The sequence below is a fragment of the Dasypus novemcinctus genome, chromosome 1, assembly GCF_030445035.2.
Source record: "Dasypus novemcinctus isolate mDasNov1 chromosome 1, mDasNov1.1.hap2, whole genome shotgun sequence".
NCBI lineage: Eukaryota > Metazoa > Chordata > Mammalia > Cingulata > Dasypodidae > Dasypus > Dasypus novemcinctus.
In genome coordinates, this window is record NC_080673.1 from 183,869,720 (window position 1) to 183,893,514 (window position 23,795).

General features: G+C 45.8%; 1 protein-coding gene across 2 annotated transcripts in view; it reads left to right on the forward strand.

The window, feature by feature from the left end:
- The window catches only part of CCDC149 (coiled-coil domain containing 149), a 135,576-nt gene that overhangs the window by 62,015 nt on the left and 49,766 nt on the right, over positions 1-23,795 (forward strand). For both annotated transcript variants that reach the window (XM_058300274.1, XM_058300280.1), the window contains exon 4: positions 10,843-10,950. In XM_058300274.1, coding sequence (XP_058156257.1) covers positions 10,843-10,950 — 108 coding nt within the window. The remainder of the gene's footprint in view (positions 1-10,842; positions 10,951-23,795) is intronic.

Sequence of the window (23,795 nt, forward strand, 5' to 3'; positions counted from 1 at the left end):
CTGTTTATACCATGTGTCCTGCCATAATTTTTGTTAGTGCCCCCTTCACTCTTCAAGGTATCTTGGTTTGGATAATAAAGAATATGGTCACCCTAATTCTAGTATGAATGCTCTGATCAGACAATAAATAAAATATTTAAAATATGCACTATTAGGGGGTATAGAAGAACCCTTCTACACTTTCTGTACACGTTTTTTGGTAAACCTAAAATTACTCTGAAAATAGTCTTAAAAATTAAATATGTGTGTAGTATGTTAAATGGTCATCAGCACTGTGAAAAGTAAAATACAGCACAACGTGAGGGAGCGAATTCTGTCTTCATAATGAATGAAACATGCCTTTATAAATTTTGAAGGAAAATAGCTCCAGTATTTGTAGAAAAGAAGACTCTTACTTCTTGAAAATATTTGTAGCCTTAGTCTGTCTGTCTGTCTCTATTTACTTTTTAAGCATGTGATTTTATTTTAGGTAGAGGGTATTAAAATGTCCTCTTCACTAGCTCAGTGTTGGGGAGAGAACATACAGTATTAGATTGTACAGTGCTGGCTACAATGAGACTGTCCATTTAGCCAGAAGCAGACAGTGTTGGCATATACGTGCAAATATGGGAAGGGGGAAGCACAATTATTTTCTAAATATTTTCATCAGCAGGAATTGGGTAGGAATATCCACTCTGACCTAGTGTCTGTTACTCCAAAGGTGAAACTGAATGAAGTATTTACCCCTTCAGTTGCAAAGCAAAGGCACCTTGTGTAAGTGGAAGGCAGTGGAACAATAGCCAGCTGCCAAGGTAACAGATGTGACAAGGAGGTCACAGATCTACATGTTAGAAAAAGAGGTGCCGCTGCTCTAAGCACCTTGCTGCTCATCAGACTTGAAGCTGCGGCTTCTGTTTTTTCACTCAGAAAGGGAAATTTCCATGATCTCTCCTTATTGGGCTCCTCCCCTGTTCATTTCTTGACTCAGAGGGAGAGATTTCTATGATCACTCTGTTGGACTTTGCCTTGTGTCAGTTCCCTTTCTCTGGGCCAGTGGTTTCTAAACTCTTGTAAATCACAGACACCTTGGAGAAGGCAATGAAAGCCGTGGACCTTTTCCACACAGAAATGGTGCTTATAATTTCATAGATTCACATACCCTGGTAGCCCACCCATGGATCCTTGGGGTTCCATGGGCTGCATTTCTGAGCTGCCACTTGAAATGTATTGAGGGTTCTTTTCGAATATAGGGAGAAAACAATTGCACATCCTTAGCTTTTCTGTGGCACTGCATTTAAGTATGCATGGAATCTCCTAACAATCTTCCTCACGTGGCAGGCATGACTTTCATTAAGTTGTCAGGCAGGATTGTGGTTGGCAGTAGATGGTAAGAGCTTGGATTCTGGATCCAGTTGCATGCATTGTAATCTTAACTGTTCTACTTGCTGGCTGGGTTGTCTTGAGCAAGCTGTGTAACCTTTCTGAGACTCAGTTTCTTCGCCACATTGGGTGTCAGATTAGGAAGTATTCATCAAGTTCCTGGGAGGAATTGGTGTGACAGTGCTTGTGGGCTCTTTGCCTGGTATTGGTGAGTGCTGAAGAAATGCTGGTTAGTTTTGTTTTTTTTTAAAGATTTATTTATTTATTTCTCTCCCCTTCCCCCGCCCCCACCCCGGTTGTCTGTTCTCCGTGTCTATTTGCTGTGTCTTCTTTGTCTGCTTCTGTTGTTGTCAGAGGCATGGGAATCTGTGTTTCCTTTTTGTTGCGTCATCTTGTTGTGTCAGCTCTCCGTGTGTGCAGCACCATTCCTGGGCAGGCTGCACTTTCTTTCGTGCTGGGTGTCTCTCCTTATGGGGCGCACTCCTTACATGTGGGGCTCCCCTATGTGGGGGACACCCCTGCGTGGCACGGCACTCCTTGCGCACATCAGCTCTGCGCATGGGCCAGCTCCACACGGGTCAAGGAGGCCCAGGGTTTGAACCGAGGACCTCCCATGTGATAGACGGACGCCCTAACCACTGGCTAGTTTTTACTTCACTTCTGCCACGTCTGAGGTCACGCAGCTGGCTAATAGAGCAGGGCTAGAATCCAGATCGGCTGGCTGGTAGTTCAGTATTATCCTTGGACTGTCTGAGTGGAGAGCAACCGCAGCCAACGGTCAGTCCAGCCTGCTCTGGAAGCCCAGAGATCAAGTGCCTTGTTTGGAGCACTCTGCCTAGGAGTTGCAGAGAGCTGGAAACTGAACTTGATATTTCCACCTTGTAATCCAGTGTTCTTTCCTGTTGCAGCTGATATCTGGCCATAATTCTTTCCCTGCTCTTTTTTCCTTCTCCTCCAAGGACAGACAGGAACTTTTATGTTTGTGGTTCTAGAAATATAGCTGTCGACTAGGCTTTCCTTTGGTACTTAGAAATCCTTTTAAAACAACTCAATTTTCAATGGCAAATCATCCGCTAAAGAAGCTGTGAAGAAGTCGTGACAATAGTAACTACATTAACCGTTTCTCATGGGAGATGGAAATGAAAGTTCTTCTTGATACTCCAGGCAGAACTGTACACAGCACACCCCTTTGCACACTGCAGTGAGAGGTCATCCAAAGATCTCCAACAACCCTGTCAATATTTTTCTTTTGCTAAACAAGCAGTTCCTCCAACAGGAGACCGAGGGGAATTTAAATTATCTTGGGTTAATCTTTTGATAAGATGGGATTCTTTGGGGTCTCGGCTGCTCATTTCCCATGCAAGCTCTTCCTTGAATAAAAAAATCAAGCATATCTTTAAGAGCTTCTCCTTTTCCTGTTTTGATTTAAAGCAGACCACGGGAGATATTCATCCTAGTCCAGGAGGGAATTTTTTCTTTCTTGCCTCTAAAATGTGAGGGCTTATTTAGACAGTGACATGCGCGAAGACTGCAACATCAGAGGAATGAGAGCCTCAGTGGCCCTTTGTGGGATGTGCAGGGGAGCCTTTGGCTTCGGAAGAAAAGTTCTTTTTGGTCTGTCTTGGTCCCTCCCTTGTGACTGCAAATTAGAGCAACTTTTGTATATGTGTCTTGGTTTGATGTCCAAAACCTAAAACTTCCTTCAAAGATCTTTGAGTGCTTTGAGATGTTTCTTTCATAATACTTTGAACGGTATTACTTTGTTACACCAGGGAAACTGGGAAGAAATCCAGGGTCCAGCCAGTCGGAGCCCACACAAATCCTAACGGCAGCTTCATGCCGAGGACCCGTGCACCTTCCCTTTGAAATCTTACAGCAATTTTTTGCGAGGAAGTGGGGGCCTCTCCCAGTTTATAGATGGAGAAATTCGGCCTGGCCGAGTCTAAAGAACTTGGAAGCTATTAGCAGAGCCCCTCAGCGGCAAATGTGGAATCGTAATGGCCGAGATTCTTTATTAAGATCATAATAGGCAAACATATTTAAATAGCAGCCACCCTAACCTATTAAGAGTATTTGCCTGGGGGGGGGGGGGGATCTGGAAATGCTTTCATTCGCAAGTGTGTGTTTTGAGATTACCAGGTGGGAGTAGGCTGCGGATGGCTCCTTGCACAGCCAAAAAATATGTATAAAGTAAGCTCTTGGGTGGTGGTTTTTTGTAAATAAGGGAAGCTGTTGCTGTAGCAGAGGTCATCACTTTAGCAGTTGCTATGAATAGGGGGCCCTTGCTAAGCAAAGCAAGTTTCACTCTGTTACTATCAACACAGGAGTTACCATCAGACCAAAGCAGCCGAGTAGAAACTGCAATTAAATTTGCTATCAATCACACCTCTCAAGTATACTTGATGTTTCATCAAACTTTTTTTTTCTTCACATATTCTTGCTTAATCTAGTACTTTTCCTTATTGAAGGTATAGTCTTAAGGGGCTCAGACTATCAATATTTTAATACCATGTAGTTAAGCAGCATTTCCTAAGTCTGGCTAATTTTCTCTTTCCTCTTCTTGAGGAAGTAACTGTCCCTCGCTCTATTTTTTCCCCTCTCAGATTTGAGTTCCATTTCTGGTTTATATGTATGCATTTTGGAAGGTATGTGAGAGGGCTTTCTGGTACTTAGTTTTACATTACTTTTATTATGGATAACTTTTCCATAGTTCGGTTACTGAAATGATGCATGTCTAGTAAATTGCAAAAATTCTGGAATTTACAATGTCACACCTTCTCTCTCCTGCTCACTTGTCTGAATTATTTAAAGAGTTGGTGAAAGTACATGGTCTGTCCTTCTCACTCCAGTTCCTAATGTCTGGGAAGGTTCGTCTTAAACTTTTTCTTAGTCACTTCCTATGTTCTGTTTTTATCCCTCTTTCCACTTCTTAGATCATCTGAAAGATTTAGGGCTCGTTCTTACAACTAATGTCCTGAAAGCTCTTTCTTGCAAACCAGTGTTGATTGCTTGATAATTGAAAACTGGAGTCCTTAACAGGGATTGTTATTGCCTAGTAGGAGATATAATTTACTTTTTAAAGACTCTATCAGTTCTTGTAAGGTTAAAAAAAAATCGTTGCATCTGTAATGCAAATTGTTTGAAATATTTTGAGGCATGTATAGGGGACTTGAAACATCCTGACAGAGACAAAGAGCTGGAGTTCACTTGGAAACTGGTGGTGAGTCAAAGGTGGAAGGACAGAGTCTCCACCCATGTGACTATGGCGCAGTAGCCTCCGTGCTAACTTCTGCAAAGGGTGGGGAAGAGGTTGGGGTGAGACAAGCACTGCTGTCCCAACTCCCTGGTCCCTGCCTTCACCACGGCTGTCCCGATTTGTAGCCATCATCCGTTGGGCGGAGAGAATTTCCAGGAGCATCGCAGTTGCCACATCGTTTGCTGGCCTTGGTAAACCGCTTCTGTTTGGGGCTTGGAATGGGGGTTGAGTTGTTCCTTGGCAAAGGAAGGCATGTCTGAATGGAGAACTGTAATAGTCTCTTGGCCTCGATCTCCAGGCTATGCTGTCATCCAGTCCCTCTTCCCTCCTTTCCACACCCCTATTTTAATAGATAAACTCCTAGCTGGAAAGAGGGACTCTCTTCCACTCTTTTCAGCATTCCGCTGTTTATTTCCAGAGCTAAAATGTCAACCGTTAATGTCGGCCCTGGCTAGATCTGAATATTTAAGAGGTTTCTTTTGTTAAATCTTTTCATATTTTGCTATTTATGCTACCCCCTGCCCCAAAGATTCAGAGGAAATAATCTTTGGGTTTTGTCTTCTTTCCCTGTGAAATCCTTTCCAGTGTTAGATGGTGCCACTTTTTCCCTGACATTTCCTTTACACAGGACTGCTGTTCGAGACGATGGTCACAGAGTCCTTTTCAATAACACCGAGACAAACGCTCTGCAAAGCTGATAAATTATAAGCAGGCGCGCGTTGGCTTGATGGATTGTTATAGTGAATGTGTGTGAGTCATGGGTGTTATTTTTGGTCAAAAGAATTGTGTGAACTTTCCTCCTCTATTTTGAGGGCTTTGAAATGTGCTACTTATTTTTATTTTATTTTATTTTAATATTTTTGCTCTTTCAGGTGTATGCCAAGGAGTTAGGCACCGTATCAGAAGAGTCATTTTCTAGTTTTCAAAGTTATTATTCTAGAGTTGAGGAGGTGGAAGGACTGAATAGAAAAGAATTGTGTATTGACAAGTAATCCAGTCTGTGAAATGTAAAAAGACGATTTCAGCGACCGGCTTTAAAGCAGTGGCCTCTCTCCCACCCCTACCCTGTCCCTGGGGGTCCGTTTTAAAGCTGGGGTGGATTTACTGTAAAAAGTTTTACTCCTTGGAGGCAATATGATTTTATTTGACCATTGTTTTGTGGCTAATGTAGCAATGGCTGGCTTTCTTTGGGGAGATTTCTTTTCAGCCTGGCTACAGAGTAATAATGTTTGATCTCAGACTGCTGGGTCTCAGAATCGCAGTTTCCAAAGGAGCCTTGCCCTCCTCTGCCTCTGGATCATTGGGAAGTGTCACTAAGCTCAGTGTTATTCAAAGTGCCACCCAAGAACCCATGCCAGGGTCTGCAACAAGAAAAGCCCAGTAATCAAGAGTAAGTGTTCAGAACCTTTGTCACAATTTGACAGCACCATTTTATGCCTTTTGAATCAAATAATAAATACCTACGGTTTTACCTTCCTGCCTTTTAAAATTCATTTTGCTAGTAATTCAATTTTATTGTAGTCTACCAAATTATCCATCTGTGAAGGATGAGGAGCGGCTGACCTCTCACCACTGAAAGATGGAGGTGGACTGGTTTGGCTACTGCCGTTACGCTGGTCAGTGAACGGTTGGTCAATCAATGTCAAGGTCCTCACACGGACTTGAAGTGCTCCAGCCGTTACTGATTCAAAAGGACAAAGTTAGGAAAGTGGAGGTGTTTGTTTTTGGTTTTTGTTGTGCTTACAGATTTCTTCCTGAGCATCTCTTCCAATATCGAGGAGCAAGCTCCTGTAAAGGTGAATTCTGCAGTGACTCCTGCAGATGGGGATGCTGAGATTTGCCTGAGCATGTGCAGGTGGCAGAGGGGTCTGGGAAGGCAGCTTTTAGCCAGGCAAGGCAAGCACAGGGCTGCACCACCTTCCCTTCCTCTGGGCCAACCGCTCCGGCCTGGTGGGCTGTCCCTCCATCTGTTAGAGAGGGATTAAGCTGCCACGGGAGGGGAGCAATGAGCTAATGTCTGAGAAATGTTCTAGAGTTCCGACTCATGATACCTGTGCTAAAGGGGCAGGGAGGGGCAGAGCAGGAAAAAGAAAATCAAGAATTGAATCATCTCCTAATTTCACTGCAGCTGGGCCAACTTGTTCTCGTGGCTTTCCACTGCTCCCAGGGAAGTTTTGAGATGTAGGCAAGAGATCTCTCTTTCCTACCCTGGAAAACTTTCCCCCAGATATCCACAAGGCTTACTCTCTCATTTTCTCAGGTCTTCGATCAAATGTAACCTCAGCGAGGCCTTCTGTGACCATTTTCCCTGGCATGCTCCATCCCCTTTGCCTGCTTCATTTTTCTCCATGGTACTTACCTAACATGCTGAGTCATCATTTATTTTATTGTCTGTTCCCTCCCCACCCCTACCCCCACTATAATATAAGTCTTAACTGGGCAGGGTTTTTTTGTTTATTGTTCACTGCTGTATCTCCAGACTCTAAAACAGTGCCTGGCCCATGGTAGGTGCTCAGTCAATAACTATCTGTTGTATAAGTGAATGAATGAGTAAAGAGTAGTAAAGGGCCAGGATCCCAGAGGAGCCACTTGTATGTCATGGATGTTTGCAAGGAGGCATTTCACCATATTGACACAACTCTGCCCATTGAGTCACTGGAAAGGCAGTGACTTTGCAGGAAAGGGGCACAGTCCAGAGAGGTAACCAGCACCTACCATCTTGTCAAGCACTGTGGTAAGCATGCTGATCAATATTTAAGTATCAAACCACCATTTGAAGTATTTACTGTAGCCCCACTGATAAGTGGCACAACTGGGATCCAGCTTAGTCTGATTCCACTGAAGGAAATTCCAAAAGCAGTCAACTCATCACCATTTCACTTGCGTTTCTTTGCTTCTCTGACTACAGAATGGAAATTAATTATCCTTATCCATCAACAAACTTTTATCTGATGAGATCAGAAACCTGGGAAAATTGGTATCTATTATAACACATGAGGTTTGCAAATATGGGGCTGAAAATTAGAGTTACTGAGTAATTTTCACAAATAAATGAGTATAAGTCAGGGCCTGATTAAATTCAGCCAGTGGGTTTGAGTGCTTCTTCTGTGCAAGACCCCATGCCAGTGTCGGTACTTGTTTTCAGTATTCTAGATCTCTCCCTCAACTGAGACATAACTTCCAGACTCAGCTCATTGTCTTTCATTTGAAAAATATTTGTGGAGCATCTACTAAGTACTTGAGATAGGTCAGTAGATCAAGTTCCTTGCCCTTCATAGACCTTATATTTGTGTGGGGGTGAGGATGGGGGTGGAGTGGAGATTAGTTTGCTAGAAACTGCTGGGAGCAGTATACCAAAAATAGGTTGCCTTTTATAATGGGTACTTATTAGGTTAAAAGCTTATAGTTCTGAGGCCATGAAAGTGTCCAAATCAAGACATCATCAAGAGATGCTGTCTCACCAAATTGCAGCTGTGAGCAATCAGACACATGGCTGTCTCATCTAAAGCAGGGGTTCTTAACAAGGGGTCAATGAGCTTGAAATGAAATTTTAAAAAAACACGTTATTCTTGTGGGGACGTGTTGGTGTGGGTGCGATGTATTTATTAACGAATACGCAGTATAGTTTGGACATAGTAAGGGGTCTGTGGTTTTTTCACCTGACTGGCAAAGGGGTCCGTGGAACAAAAAAGGTTAAGAACCCCTGCTCTAAAGATACTTTCACTCTGAGCTCAGCTGTGGGTGATCAGGTACATGGCAGGTTATAGTAGTGGCTCTGCCAGTCTCTGCCTTCTCCAGGCTTGCTTTCTCCCTGAGCTCAGCCATGGGCGAGTAGGCATTTGATTCATCTCTCCCCTCTCCTCTAGGCCTTGTCTCTTTCAGCCTCTTTCCATGTCTCTGTGCTTCGCTGATTTTAGCTTCCAACCTCTAGGACCTCTTCCTCAGCCTCTCTGGGTTTCTCTGTCTCTGCAGCTTTTTTCTGTGTCTGAGCCTTTTATTCTTCCCTTTTCCCAGGAAAAGGATTAAGACATACCCCAGGTCATTCCCTACTGAAGTGATCTAATCAAAAGGAAGGTCCCTTAAGTGAATATAATCAAAAGGTCCCACCTGCAATAGATTTACCTGCACAGGAATGGATTAGCTCTAAGGACATGGTCTTCTGGAGTCCACCCAACTTCAAACTGCCCTAGGAGGAGACAGGAAATTAACAATAAACCATGAAGTAAATTATATAATATATTAAAAGATGGCAAATGCTAAGGAAGAAAGCAAAGGTAGAGTATGGAAAGGGGTTGGGAATTTGGGGTGGGGTAGGTGGGTTGCAGTATTAAATAGTGTTCCAGATGGACCCTGGTGAGAAGGTGACCCTTGAGCAAAGACCTGAAGGAGGAGAGGGGGTGAGCCAAGAGGCTTTCTGGAGGGAGAACATTTTGGGCAGAGACAACATTGCCAAGGTGTTGGGATGGGATCATACCTGTCACATACTGGGAATGGCAAGGAGGTGAGCACTGAGGGCAGAGGGCTGAGGACAGGAAAAGCAGAGGAGTGGAGCTGAGGTCCTAGAGGAGCAGGAAGCCAGGGCATGCAGGGTATGGCCAAACTTTGTAGGAACTTTGGCTTTTACCCTGAATGAAGTGGGGAGCCACCGCAAGGTTTTGAGCAGAGGCATGGGGTGATCTAATTTGCTTTTTTACAAGATCTCGCTAGCTACTCTGTGGAAGTTGGATTGTAGTGGAGTGAGAGTAGGAGCAACAAGACCAGTTAGCATGCTAAGAAAGTAATCCAGGTGTACTCATGAAGGTGACTTGAGCCAGGTGTGAGTGTGGCGTTGGTGCATGCTGGGACTCCAACAGGATATCCCAATGGGTAGGATATGGGAGATGAGGAAAGTGATGACTTATGGATGATTCCAAGGTTTAGTTTTGTACCTTTTAAGTATCTAACAGAACTGAGTATCACCCAGAAATAGTAGGAGGTTTTGGAAATGTAGTCATTACTCTTGGGCTAGTCCCTTACCATATCTGGATTTGGTTTTCTTTGGCTGTACAATGAAGGGAATCCACAAGGTAATCTCTGAAATTCCTTGTGTGACTATTTCTGAGTGATTTCTTCCCGGGAGCTTTGTCCTCATTACTTGCTTGTGTCTTTTCCTCCTTCCTTTATTTTTTCACCATGAGTTTTTAAAACATGTGCTGGTACACAGACACAGTTGGGAGCAGCCTAAATGGATGCGGAGGAAGTAGAAAACAAAATTTCTGCCTTTAAGTAGCTTGCAGGCTTCTTGCTAATGTAATATGAGAACATGATAAATAATCTGAGAGTTAAAGCAAGTTTCAGTTAGCAAAATATAAATGGTACCGTAGAAGAAGGAGCTGTGAGGAGCAGGGTTAAGTTAAAGGTTTGGTTGGCTGGAAAGCATGTGGCTATTGGGGAAGAGCTGGGAATTCCAGGGTCAGGGAACTGGAGAAGCAGACCTCAAGCCATGGGAGGAATGTCAACGGTGCCAGCTTGCTGGGGGGGAAGGGGCAATGAGGCTGTGAGGCGATGCTGGGTGGAGAGGGGGAGACTTACAGAGGACCGTGCACGTGGGCCAGAAGGGTCTGGGCGTGAGCTGGGGCAAGCCTTAAGGAAGGGACAGTGTCATGAAGATGGATCCACAAGGATTTTCCTGACTGTTTGGTACTTTGTGCACAAGCGCGGGGAAATGAGGAGGTAGGAAAGCCAGCTCAGGAGCCTGTCACTTCTACATCCCGAATTCTGACCAGTACCTTCTCTGCTGGCCTCCTGGAATTGTGATCCACATCCTGGCTCTGAGGTAGCAAAAAACAGCTCATAAAGCAAGCTATATTTGGGAAGAAAAACAAACTAAAATGAGAATAAGGAACTTTCCCAGTATTGTTGGTCCAAATTTTAGAATCGAACTCTGTCCACTTTCAAGATTTTTAGTAATGAGCTCTTAAAAAAAAAAAAGTCAAATACAATGAACTCCGTTACTTGTCTGAGTGCCCTCTGTGAGTCATTCCAAAAACAAAAGAACATTCCTACATGGAGGTTCATGGCCAACTTCATTTTCCTCTTTGCAGTGTGTAGCATTGTTTGCACACTTGCGATTCATATATGCGTTTGCTCGAATGGATTTTGTGTGCCTCCCCTAGGCTTGGACACTGAAGCCCAGCATTTATCCACTCCTCCATTTCTGATTATTTTTTATGTATCAATATTTTCAGGCCAATCTTGCACAACTATTGAGAGAGTCTCAGGACAGAAATAAACACCTGGGAGAAGAAATTAAAGAACTTCAGCAAAGGCTTGGAGAGGTCCAGGGCGACAATAAGGTAACTGTGAATATTTAAAGGGAAAAGCTCTGCTGTGTAATTGTGTGCCAGAAGTTTAAGCTTAACACATCAGAAAAACGTGGTGCAGCATTTGCTGAAAAATTCGTCGATTTTTAGATTTGCAATGTTAATGCACAGTTTCGCGTTTCTTTTCTTTATTGCATTCCCTTTGTGTGTGTGTACACGTGTGTGTTTCTGGATTGCTCTAAAATATATTGTCATAACCCATTGTAAAAGTTTCATTGTGTTCAGCTTGGTGGTGAATAACATTGTGGTTGAGGGCAAAATAAAACCCAAATGCTATACTTTCCTCCTTCTATACAAATAATGGATTTGTGGCTCAGATGATTTGGAATTATTCACATTCGGTTTTGAATTTTAAGTAGTCAGCCTACTAATTATGTTCACATAACCAATTTATTTTATTGCTAAATTTGGCAATTTGTATGGAACATTGCTCAAAATCCACTGCTTGGTATTAATCAAACTCCCCTGTTGGCAACGTTAATTATAAAATATGAACTCATAATCTCCAAACTAAATGTGTGCACTCTCACTCTGAGCTGAAGCTATGAACAAAAGTACAATTGAGAAAGGGAGGAACAGCTCCTGAAGTTTAATTCTATAGCCCCAAATAATTTCCTTTTCTGCCAAGAGATACTCATTTTCGACTCCTTGCCCCAGGCAGCTTTTAAAACAGAGATGGCCTTGGTGTTTGACTCAAGAAAACCCTGTGTGGTGGGGGGTGGGTCTTTCCAGAGTAATGTCTTCTAGATGTTACCAAATTCCTTAACAAATGATGGTGAGCTCCACTGTTGCTGGGAGGTGGTTGGTTATTGGAAGGCACCATTTTGAAAGATGCTCACTCATGTTTAAAAAATGCACAGAAGTGTCTGGGCATCCCGAGAAGAACTCTGTAACAAAAGGCCAGAACGGGCTCTTTTGTTACTGGCCCTTAACAGGCCCCACTAGAGAGCATGTGTTTAGCTGGGAAACCTTCCTTATGTGCCCTCTTCTCTCTTTACTTCCTCTGCCCCCTTCCCTTTTTTTTTTAACCTCTTGAATTCAACATAAATTTGAAAAATTGGGCTTTGCTATTCCCGGTCATGAAATAGGGGATAGGAGAGACAGCCCAGGAAAGGTTCTAATTAACACCGGACAAGTTAATCAGGCCTCTGGTGTGGTTTTATGCATCATTAAGAGGATTTAGGCCTGGCTAACCTAGGTGTTTGGTCAATAATTAAAGGCCAGAGTTTCTTAGTCCCTTCCCCAAGTGACTAGCAGCAGGGGAAGATTTTCTAGGGAATAAAATGAAATGTGTGCAGCAGTAAACCCACAAAATATTGCAGATATTTTGCAGATGTGATTTTTGGAATCACTGATGTTTTTTCCCCTTATTTTATGTCTTTTTTTTTCTTCCCCCTGGACTAGCCCATCCCCACCCACCTATCCCACCCCACTTCCCTAAATATGCTTCTGCCTCACCTTTTGACCACTTTTAATTTTTTTGCCTTTTTGGCTGGTATGCAACAGGCATGAGGTATTTTAGGAATTTACGTTTGCAATTGGTATTTCAAGGAAAGAAAAAGGGGAGAGTGTGTGTGTGTGTGTGTGAACACTGCATAGGTTGGGGCTCCTTTTGCATTGTCACAGTCTGAACTTCATGATTTGCTTGCGCTATGGGTCTTTATTCCAGGAGCTGGACACATTTATCAAACTTTGTTTTCTCACCCAAGGTTTAGAATTGAGTGATTTATATTCATGGTCTGTGAAGCCATTTGCCTGCCAAAAGGTACAAGGAGGATGTTATAATGTTCACCCGGCCAGTATCGCAGGATCCGCCTTCTCTCCCTCGAACAGACTAAGCGCAATGAGCCCCAGAGATTCCATCTACTCTCATTTGCATCTACAGTTATAGGGCTGGTTTATTTTCAGCCCTCTGTGAGTCACGGTCATCCCTCCACCCCCACCCTAATCCTCAGCATTAAGGCCAGATTACTCATTCGATAATGACACCAGGCACCTTTAGAAACTCAGAGGCCCCTGTGAAAATGTGACTGTGACTGTGCGGGAGGGAATGGGTTAACCCTTTGTCTCTTTGATGTTTCGTGTCACTGGCACTTACTGCTCCATCCCTTTCATTGCCCTCCAAAACCAGTCCCACCTCCTTGCCATGACGTGTCAGGCCCTATGTGATCTGGCCCCAAAGAGTTTCTCCATCTGCCTCTCTTGCTGCTAGTCCCCTCCTTTTCCAGTCCTCCAGTGCTAATTTCAGCTTGCTGTGCTGTCCTGCCTCGTGTCCCAGGGCCTTTGCATGTGCTAGCTCCTTTGTCTAGGACACTCCTTCCCTTTACCTCACCCGCTTATCTTTCACGTTGTAGGTCAAAATGTTAATTTATTCAGAAGCCTTCTTCAGCTCTTAGAGAAAGGTACTAAAATTTGCACACCCACCATGCCCTGCTCTTCCTCTTCATGGTAATCGCACTTGTGTGATGTTACCGAGCCCCCACCCTGTTACCACGGAAGCTCTGTGGGTGAAGAATCCCTCTGGTGGACTGCTGTATCCCTAGGAATTAACGTTGTTAGTTCCTCGTACCTAGGCATGATTTCATGCAGCTCTGGTGAAGGAATGGAATGGAATAGCGAATGACTGAATGAATAAACTGAATGAGTGAGAGCGAAAGAGTTCAAGGAAGAGGAAGAGAAAAAGAAAAAAAGAAAAAGCGCCTGAGAAAACCAGCAGACTGCCTGCCATACTGGTAGCAGCCGTCTTGATGGGGTGGAAGTGGCTGAGGAATTAGGAGAAAGATGCTAGAAAGGCAGACTGTCCTATGAGGAAAAAGAACACCCGAGGCGTCGGCCCGTGGAAGAGCCCGTCAGGAGAGAGCAGAGCGTCCAGTGCCGGGCCTTGGCCGACACGGTGTACCGGTGCTGCTCCTTGGCTGGTTCGGGCCCGTTCAAGTCAAGCATACTTAGTAACTATAGTTGTCGGATAAACTCCTAACTCCGATTCCAAACAGAAGGTCTGATGGCATCATGTTATGAGTGATTGTTAAAATGAATGACTTTCATCTCCAAGTTGCCATTTTAACGGACGACGCTGGTCCGTATTTTGGGAAGCCCAGATTCTAGATGTTAAGTCCGTTTAAGAAACAAGACGGTAGGAAATGACTTGCCTTGGATATTTTAGGGTAGACTCATTTTTCCATTTGTTCAGCTAGAGCCTTGTAACCCTACGTGTCATAAAGCATTTCCCAACAGCCTCCTGAAAGATTTGTTGCCACCCTGACTCCCCAGCAGTTCGGCACCCTTTCTGGGGCTGGGGCTGGGGTTCTGGGGACAGGGTGAGGGCCGGGTGTTGGGGAGCTGCTGTGACCAGTCACCACCTGCCACCTCTCTGTCCTGTTCCCAGGAATTTTTCGGGGCTCCCAGATGGACACAAGTCCAAACCGAAGGAGAGGTGTGGCCAAGGGAGCCTCCTGGGCCCCTCCCCTTCCTTGACAGCTCCAGCTCCTAAAGGTTAATGAGCAAATGGAAGGCTCAGGAAGGGAGGCCTCACCCCCTCCACAGACCAGCCCAGGGAAAGCTTTCGGGGCTCCCCCGGCACTGTCGGTGTGTCTGTCTGTCTGAGAGGATGGAAAGGCCCCAAGGATGTCTGAAAAGGAACCCCTCCTGCCCCAGAGCTCTGCCCGCTGCCTCTTCTCAGCACTTAGGAAAGAGCAAATCCAGGGACGGGGCCAGGAAGAAGGGGGTCTGATTTGGGTTGTGCCATGCCCCTGGAAAGCTCCATTGCAATCCTTACCCTTGGCCATGAGAACGTGACCTTGTTTGGAAAGAGGGTCTTAGAAGAGGTGATTAGTTACGTTGAGGCCAGGCTGGATTAAGGGGCCCTAAGCCAATGTGCCTGGTGTCCTTATGAGAAGAGGAACGCCAAGGTGGCCGGCAAGCATCAGGAGTTAGGAGAGGCAAGGAAGGACTCCTCCCTTGAGGTTTCAGAAGGCGTGTCACCCTGCAGACGCCTTGGTTTTGGACGTCAAGCCTCCGGAACCATGCAGGAATAAATTTCTGTTGTTGGAAGCCACCAAGTGGGTGGTGATTTCGTTACAGTAGCCCTAGGATTCCAGGACCGTGTCACTGCAGAAGAGGCAGTCACCCAAACTAGCCAAGGACATTTGCATCACAGACACCCAGGGATGAGGTCGTGAACCAGCTCTCCAGAAGAGGAAGCCCTGATTGCAGCGTTTTGCTACTTTTCGTGGTGTAAATACTGCTGCAAAGACAGACTTCAGGCTACCAAAGCAAAGCCACTGAACATGGAGTTGGGAAGAGCTGGCCTGAGTCCACCACTGCAAAGCACTTTGGTGTAGCACAGAGCAAGAAGTCAACCTCTGGAAATTGTTAGGTTGAAATGCCAGCTATCTGTGTGGCCTTGGACAAGTTGGTTTTCTCCCTAAACCTCCATTTCCTCATCTGGAAATCAGCAATAATAATGCTCCCCGTAGAGTTGTCTGGTTTCATCCTTATTCCTCAACACAGGACTGGGCTGTCTTAGTTTTCTAGGAGCTGCCTTGACAAAGCACCAACAAAGAATCCTGCTTTTTCTCTTCCCTGCCCAGTGGCCCCACGCATTCCTTGGCTTGTAGCAGCATAATCCCCGCTTAGGCTCCTGTTGTCACATGGATGTGTGACATTGTTAGGAGCAGGTGGCTGCCTGGACTTCCTTGTTTCTGAATGCCTCACAATGCATCGTTGGCTCTCTGCCCTGAAGAGCCACACTCTTTAACATGAAGAGACAAGAAAACCAGCCACTAGGCAGCTCAAGGGGAACACGAGTTGCTCTTCCTGGGGTACCTTATCGGGTGCTTATTCCACAAGGGGCACACATCTCTTCTTTTCCTGTATTGGACTAAAAGCCCACCCAGCTCCAGCCTGAGCTCATCTTAACCAATTCCATCTGTAGTAATCCTTTCCCTAATAAGGTCACAGTCTGAGATCCTGGGGGTTAGGACTTCAACTTATCTTTTTGTAGGGCACAATTAGTCCATATCAGGGGCCTACTATGTGCTAGTTAACGTTCCAGGGGCTGAGGATACATCAGGGAATAAGAACGACAAGGTATCCACTCTCACAGAGCGAAAAGTTGGAGAGACAAGTGGTAAGAAAATAAAATACATAAGTTAGATCATCAGATGGTGGTAGTGTTGGGAAGAAATTGAAACAGAACAAGGAGACTTAATGATTATATGTGTGCACATGTACTCTTACATGTTGGCAAAGGGGAGAGCATGGCACCTCATGCCCAGTAACTCTTCAATAAAGGGCGAGTGTTACCGTTACCTTCTGCACAACATGGGCTCACAATGGCTTTGAATCCACTTGTGCAAGAATTCCACCAGGACTCTCCAGGTCTTCCTACCTGTTGACTGACGTTTTCCAGTCAACTGGGTATATGCCCCCACATAGAGATGAAGTTTGGGGTGAGAGGCCTGGAATCTGACACGTAGATCCCAAGACCTCTGCACTCTCATCACTGCTCCAGACCTCAGCCACACCAAGCAGAGTTGCTTCGGTGCCAAGTGCCTGGAAGCATCTTTGCATTTTGCGTGCCCCTTGTGGAATAAACACTCAGTAGGGTACACCAGGAAGAGCAAGTCACGTTCCCCTTGAGCTACCTAGCATTTGGTTTTCTTATCTCTTCGTGTTAAAGAGTGTGGCTCTTCAGGGCAGAGGACCAACGATGCATTGTGAGGCATTCAGAAGCAAGGAAGTCCAGGCAGCCACCTGCTCCTACCAGAGTCACACATCCACATTTCCTGGGCCCCACTGGCAAATTTAAATTTAGCTGTTGTGATAGCCCATAAACACAGGGTTTTGCCCTTAATAGTGAGCTCTATGTTACACCAGCTGACGGTCTTTAAGTACCCGTGCTTTATCTGGTGCTGGCACCGTAAAACCGTAGAGCCCCTCTGCGAACATACCTCTATTGACGTGGGACTTTTGGATGGACTCTGCAAGCAAACCAATTAAGTAACAGTCACAAGCCAATAAAGACAGGCCAATGAGCATGCGGGTGACTAATTAAAGTATACTTTGTTGAAGAGGGTGCTCAGCTGTGGATGTTGATAATCGTCCAGGATGGGGAAGCAGAGAGCGCTTCGTAAATCATTCCACTTTGTGCTTCCGAGGGAGCAGAGAGACACCCTAGCCTGTCGGAAACCCAAATGCTGGGGACACGCTAATGAAAAGCTCTCACCTTGGGGCCTTACAGAAATTAGTTACAAAGGATGAAAATGAGTGATCAGGGGCCCTCCGCCCGCCTCAGCCCCCATCATAGCTTGTTCTTACCGGGCTCTTGGTTGTGAACTATATACAGGCAATGCTCAGCTAGTTCAGCAAAGCAGCCAGACTAGTTCAGCATTCCTGGATGTTTTATCGTCAAATGAATTAGATGCTTTTGGTCTTCAGAGCCCACATTTGAGCCTGTCCTGGCTGATAATGAGTTCGGAACCTGGGTCAACTGTGCGACCAAAACAGGACATTCATCCCATAAAACTTGCCTCCTAATTATGTTTCTTAGTGCACCCTGGTTGTTCTAAAAGACAAATCTGCTCAAGACTTATTTTACAGTAAATCCAGATTACACGAAAGTTTTAAAAGAACTTGGTGAAATGCTCTAATGATTGTGCCTCTCGGAGCAACGTGAGCTGAAATGTGTGAGGGTCATTCAGGAGCTTCCTGGCTGTGTGACCTTCAGCCATTTCCTTGACTTCTCTGGGCCTCAGTTCTCATCTGTACAGTGGTGAGAACAGTAGCCCTTGCCTCATGGGGGGTTCAGTTTGATACGTTTCAACACATCGTTTCTGAAGACTGATTGTATGGTTTGGGGATAGCACAGAAAATTAATCCAGCGATGAATCCCCGCTCTCATGGGGCTCCCATTCTAGTGGGGGCAGATGGCCAGTAAGCAAATTAATGAATAAATATATCATATTTCACAGATTCTGAGATCTACAGTTTTTTGCATTTTAGCCGGTCATTATGATCGGCACTTTTTATTTTTTCTTTGACGTGTGTAACGGTGGGTCTTAAGGGGTGTCTGAGATTTGATAGAATACAATATAATACGTCAGAGGGTGATAAATGCCAAGTAAAAAAACCAAGCAGGCTAAGGAGCTAGAGAGTGCAGTAGCTGGGGGTACTATTTCTAAGGGGTGGTTGGGAAAGGACTTGCTGCTCGCCTGTCCTTTGCACACTGACCTGAAGCTAGCGTGGGCCCCAGCTGTTCAGATATGTGGGGGAGGAGGCTCCTAGGCAGGGAGAGGGCAAGTGCAAAGGCCCTGAGGTAAGAGCGAGCTTGGGGAGGGGGGGTGTTAGAACAGCAGGGGGCCAGTGCAGCTCTTGTGAGGACTAAGCATGAAAAGTTCTATCAGTCTCTTAACCCAGATCACACTCTGTAAAGGGGTGCCTCTGCGTGATGGTGGTGATGGTGGTTGTCGTGGAGAGACAGTGTGGCCAGCCAGGGCTCAACTCCCGGCTGTGCTGTTTACAAGGTTGGTGACTTTACCTCTCCATGCAGGTCGCTGTGCCTCGGTTTCTCATCTGAAAACGGGGAGAATAGTGGGACCTCAAAGGGTGCCTGACCTTCAGTGGGCCAGTATGTATTAGCACCAGGACAGTGCTTGGCACAATTGAAGTTGACAAGTATTTGCCCTAAATGGTAAATGACAGAATCCTTCGGTTTAGGGGGCAGTGTAGCCTGGAGAACTGAGCACAGGCCCACGCTCGGGGACCCCTGGCTACGCCGTCCTCTGTCAGCCTCTCTGGGCCCAGGGAGCTCATCTGTAAGGAGATGACATCATCTGTATCCCAGAGTATGGGGGGCATTGAGTGAGGGGGCTTCCCATATTAGAGAAACATCCCAGGACCGTCTGTGACTAGCCAGACCCTGCTCTGGGTGCTGGAGTATTGTGACACCTGTGACCAGCAAGGACCCTGCTGTCCTGGAGTTCCTGGCAGGCAGGGGACAAGCAGCTGAAGGAGATAATTTCCAGCAGGTACTCTGAAGACAGTGAGGCAGGGCGGTGTGAGAGGGAATGACCTGGGGAGTGAATGACCTGAGCGGACCTCTCAAAGGAGGTGACGCCGGATCGAAGACCTGAATGGAACAAAAGAAGTGGGCTCCACACAGACCTGTGAGCAGGGTATTACTGGATTGGGCCCAGCAAGTGCAAAGGCCCTGAGGTAGGACAGAGCTTGGCATGTTTGAGGCGTTGAAAGGAAGCAGAGAGAGTGAGGAAGAGGGTGGTAAGAGCTGGGGTCAGGAGGTGGGCGGGGAGCGGGTCGTGTTGTGCCTCATCGACCCTCGTAAGGACCTCGGCGTTTATTCCAGAGCGGTGGACGGCCACCTCCGTGCCCAGAGCAAAGCTTCCAGCACAGGGCTTGCCTGCCACGTTCTGTGCTCGTTATGTAAGTGTGTACAGTGGTCACCGGAGCCTTGGGGGTAAGATAATGAAAAGGACTGTTGCTTATTAAGTGACACATTCTTTTGTTGAAAACTGGAACTGGACTGTCGTACAGATCTAGGGATTTGAACTCCAGCCTACACAGTGGAGTCACCCACCTGGAGGCCCCTTTTAAGCTCTTTTGTCAAGGGGATTTTTGAAAATCAGGGGAGGGGCAGTTGGAGAGGATGCATGGAAAACCCACAATAAACATAAAGCCAGGCCAGGCCTGGTCTCCTAAGCTGCCCAACACAGCACTGCTCCAGAGGAATGTTTAATTAACGCCTTTAGGTGCTGCCCTCTCATCAGGTGTGCTCTTTGCCGCAGCACCTGAGGACCAGGTGAGGAAGGGCTGGTGTCCACTTCCTGTTGACTTCCTCTTCCCAGTAGCCCTGTTAGATAGACAACTCCCACGTGGGAGCTGTGCCCATACCCCTGTCACCAGGGAGTGCACTTTGAAGGCTCTGCGGCGAGGGACATGAGCAGTGATCGTGGCATTGTGTCTTCACCGCAGCCTGCAGCCGCCTCTGCCTCCTGCACAGTACCAGAGGTTGTCATTCACATACGTGGCTGTCCCATCTACAGGAGAGCTTTTATCCCCATCCTTTTTTGACCCACTAAGTCTCGTGGTGGCCCAGTGAAGAGAGATGGCTAGGGCACGCAGCTAGGGTTAGCAGCAGCAGGATTTGAACCCAGATCCTGCCCAATGCATCATCGTTTCTCCCACCCTGCTCGCGGCCACGTCTCGCTGTCCAGTGGTGGAAGTAGATTCGGGCAAATGAAAACAAGATGAGGCAGGGAATGTCGAGGGCTGTGATAGATCAGGTCTCAGAAGAGAGAAGGGGGAAGCAGGTTGTCATGCCCCGGAAGGCATGGGGTCGACTTAGCCGGCACAGGTGGGGGCAGGGCACCCGAAGGCCGTTTCGCCACATCATTTCGCGGCCGCTTCCCCCGGCCACATCCCAGCTGCAGCTGCAGCTCATCTGCAAGCTGACGACTCTCACACCCGTAATTCATTCATAAACCTTTATTTCTATTTAAATCAGCAAATGAATGCATCGAGTGGAGGCGCCTCGCAGGTCCGCTTGGTGGGTTGGCACGGGCAGGCTGGCCGCGGCGTTTGGACAGCCTGTCTCAGGGAATCAGGTGCCCCAAGCCGTTGCTTTCTAAGCCATTTTCCAAGGTGGAAAAATCAACATCGTTTGCCTGCATTATGCAGAGGAGGTGGACCTGGGAGCGCTGTTTCCACCAGCCTAGAAAAAAGATCAGGCTTCCGTTGCGGGCTTACGGGCGGGGAGACTCACTGAGGAGGGGGAGGATGCTGACCGTCAGGATAGCGGCTAACCTTTATTTAGCACTTTTTAGGTTCCAGGTGAGGATCCTAGAGAAATCCCATCTTCTCTTACCCAGGGTTAGGTTCTAAAGTCAGCATGTAAGGGACAAGGATTCCTGTTCACCTTTTAAATTGTCTCTAAAGTCAGGCACATGGTTGTACGTCTACTTCTAAACAGCACAATTTTGTATAATTGTGATCAGTATGATTTTACATAAATGTATCAGCAATCACTTTCCCACTTCGCCCTCAGTCTGGGACCCTGAGTGCAGGGGTTGGTAGAATCACCCAAGTCTTTGAATTATTTCTCTCTCATCCTCTTTCTTGGCCTTCCTTGCTGTTCTCCCCTCCCCTCCCCTTTTTGCCAAAAACATATTCTTGAATTCCCCTAAGTTAAATGTTCATTTAATGACACTCTATTTTCTTTCAATTCATGCTTACAGCCACCCTCTGCGGAAGCTGTATTATTATTCTTGTATTTTTATAAAGGAGGCCACTGAGGCTCAGAGAAATTCAGGTACTTGCCTGATGTCACACCCTTTTTCACAGGAGCTCCAGAGCCTGCAGCTGTCAGCAGGGAAGGCAGGAGAGCTCCCGCCCTGCCGTGATGACTTCCTTGGGCCTTTCTGGCTGCTTGCGCTTGAGTGTCAGACCCAACTAATGATCCAGCTATTACCTCCCAACTTGGGTGTCGCTTTTAAAAATACGTGTTTCAAGCAGCCCGGCCTTGAGATTGCACAGCCAATATTGTATGCACATTAAACACCAAATGATTGTTAACATATTTATTGAAGCTTAACAGGCATCCAGTCTATAAAAGATGGCTCTCTCTCTGGCTGTCAGACCTCAATAAACATGTTTAATAATTAAATGGCATTAAGCAAACATAATTGTGGGATTCTAAATTAAGTGTGCAGTGAAGCGTATTGCGAATAGAAAACCACAGTGATGTTTTATTACTTAAAGTTCAGGCTGTCAGGCTGGCTTTTCACTTTTCAAGAGAAGTGCCCTGCTTCCAGAGATGCCTCCCAGGATTCCCGTTGCCCTCATGCCAAGCAGGCTCAGGCCTCCTCCTTCCTGGAGAAAGGTTTCTTATTGGTCTTGCTCTTTGTATCTCTGCATATCTGCTTGCTGTTCTGAAGTCCTGAACCAAGAATTGTGTAACGCGAAGGATGTTTTTCACACATCAGCTTTCAACCAAAAAATTAACCATTTCTGCCTAAACCCCATTTCCTCCAGATAATCGGATTCCGTTAAGCATGGCCGTCTCTATAGCTCAGTGCCATACATCCCCTGCCAGGTCTTTGAACAGCTGTCTCGCCTGCCTGGAACACTGGCCACCCAAACTCACTGGTGCTTTAGCTCCTACTAGGTACACAGTACATATGGGTTGAATGCTGTAGCAGTTTGATATAATTGGTGAATTCCAAAAAGAAATATTGGATTATGCTTGTAATCTGATCTGTACCTGGGCATGACTGAGTTATGATTAGGGCGTTGCATCCTCACCCCTTGGTGGGTGGGGACTCAGAGATAAAAGGCATGGCAAGGAACAGAGGTTGGGATTTCTGATATTAGAGTTTGATGCTGAAGACCCAGGAAGTCAGCACCCAGAGGAAAAAGAAGCCAGCCCCAGGAAGGAAGGAACCCTGAACCCGGGGAAAAGCAAGCCCCAGGAACGTAGGAACCCAGGAAGCCTGAACCCTCGCAGACGTTGGCAGCCATCTTGCTCCAACATGCAGAAATAGACTTTGGTGAGGGAAGTAACTTATTATGCTTTATGGCCTGGTATCTGTAGGCTCCTACCCCAAATAAATACCCTTTATAAAAACCAACCAGTTTCTGGTATATTGCATCAGCACCCCTTTGGCTGACTAATACAAACGTAATGGCGTATTTTTCAAGTAAGTTCACAAAATAAATGCCATTTGAAAATGCTCTCATTTTTTTAAAAAAAATTTCATTGCTGCTATTAACTATTTACTGTTACAATTTAATTAATATTCTACCTTGGTTTAAATTCATTTTCTCTCTCTTACCTGCCCCCTATATCCTTCAGAGACTTTAAAAGTAAAGTCACTTTCTTTACGGACAACTAATATCTTAAGATTTGTTCACAGGCAAGAAAGTGCATCCTCCACATAGCCCTAAGCTGTGTGTGTGTGGCCGTGGAAAAGTGGAAAACTCTCTCCAGGACCTCACTGCATACAAAGGCCACCGTGTGTATCCAACAGGGCCGTGTGGAGATCCGGCTAAAAATGCCCTAGGCAGAAGCATCAAGGGATAGTGCTGTAACTTTACAAAGTCACTCTTTACTGGTGACCTGCTTGGCACTGTGATGGGCAAGCCAGGGAATGCCTGGGGCCCTCAGATCATCCTCAGAGCTCTCAGATGTTTCCCATTGCAGCCCTGCCTGGCCCCAGGTGGGGCTTGGCTGGGAGTCTGGGGAAATGAGTTCTGCAGGGATCCTTTGGAAAATGACATATTGGAAGACTGGAATTTTATTCCTAGGGAATAAAAACATCGAAATAAAAGTATATTATGAGAGTCATGCAGGCTTATTTTAAAATTAGAAAACACAGAATAGATATTCTCACCTCCACCTAAACATACACCTCTTAACATTCTGGTGTATTTGGCAATTTTTGTTTCTTCTGAACATGAGTTCTTAGGTATAGTTTTAATGACACTGCATATAAAGTTGATTAGTATTCTGCCTTTTTCCCATTGAACGTGGCAGTTTAAGCATGTTCAAAGTATTATATAGTTCATACCATACTCGTTTCAAATGGCTGTAAACTAGAATAGTGGTGGACATTCTAAAGTAAGTAAACTGTAGTTTGCTAAACATTCCACTATTTTGGACATTGTTTTTAGTTTGTTTTTTATTGTTACTATAAAAGTCCAATTTACTTCCCCCCCAACCCCCCCTCCCCAAAATTAATCTATGCCTGGGATTATTCATAGCCCAGATTGTCAGAAGTATAGTTACTGGATCATTGAGCAGTAAG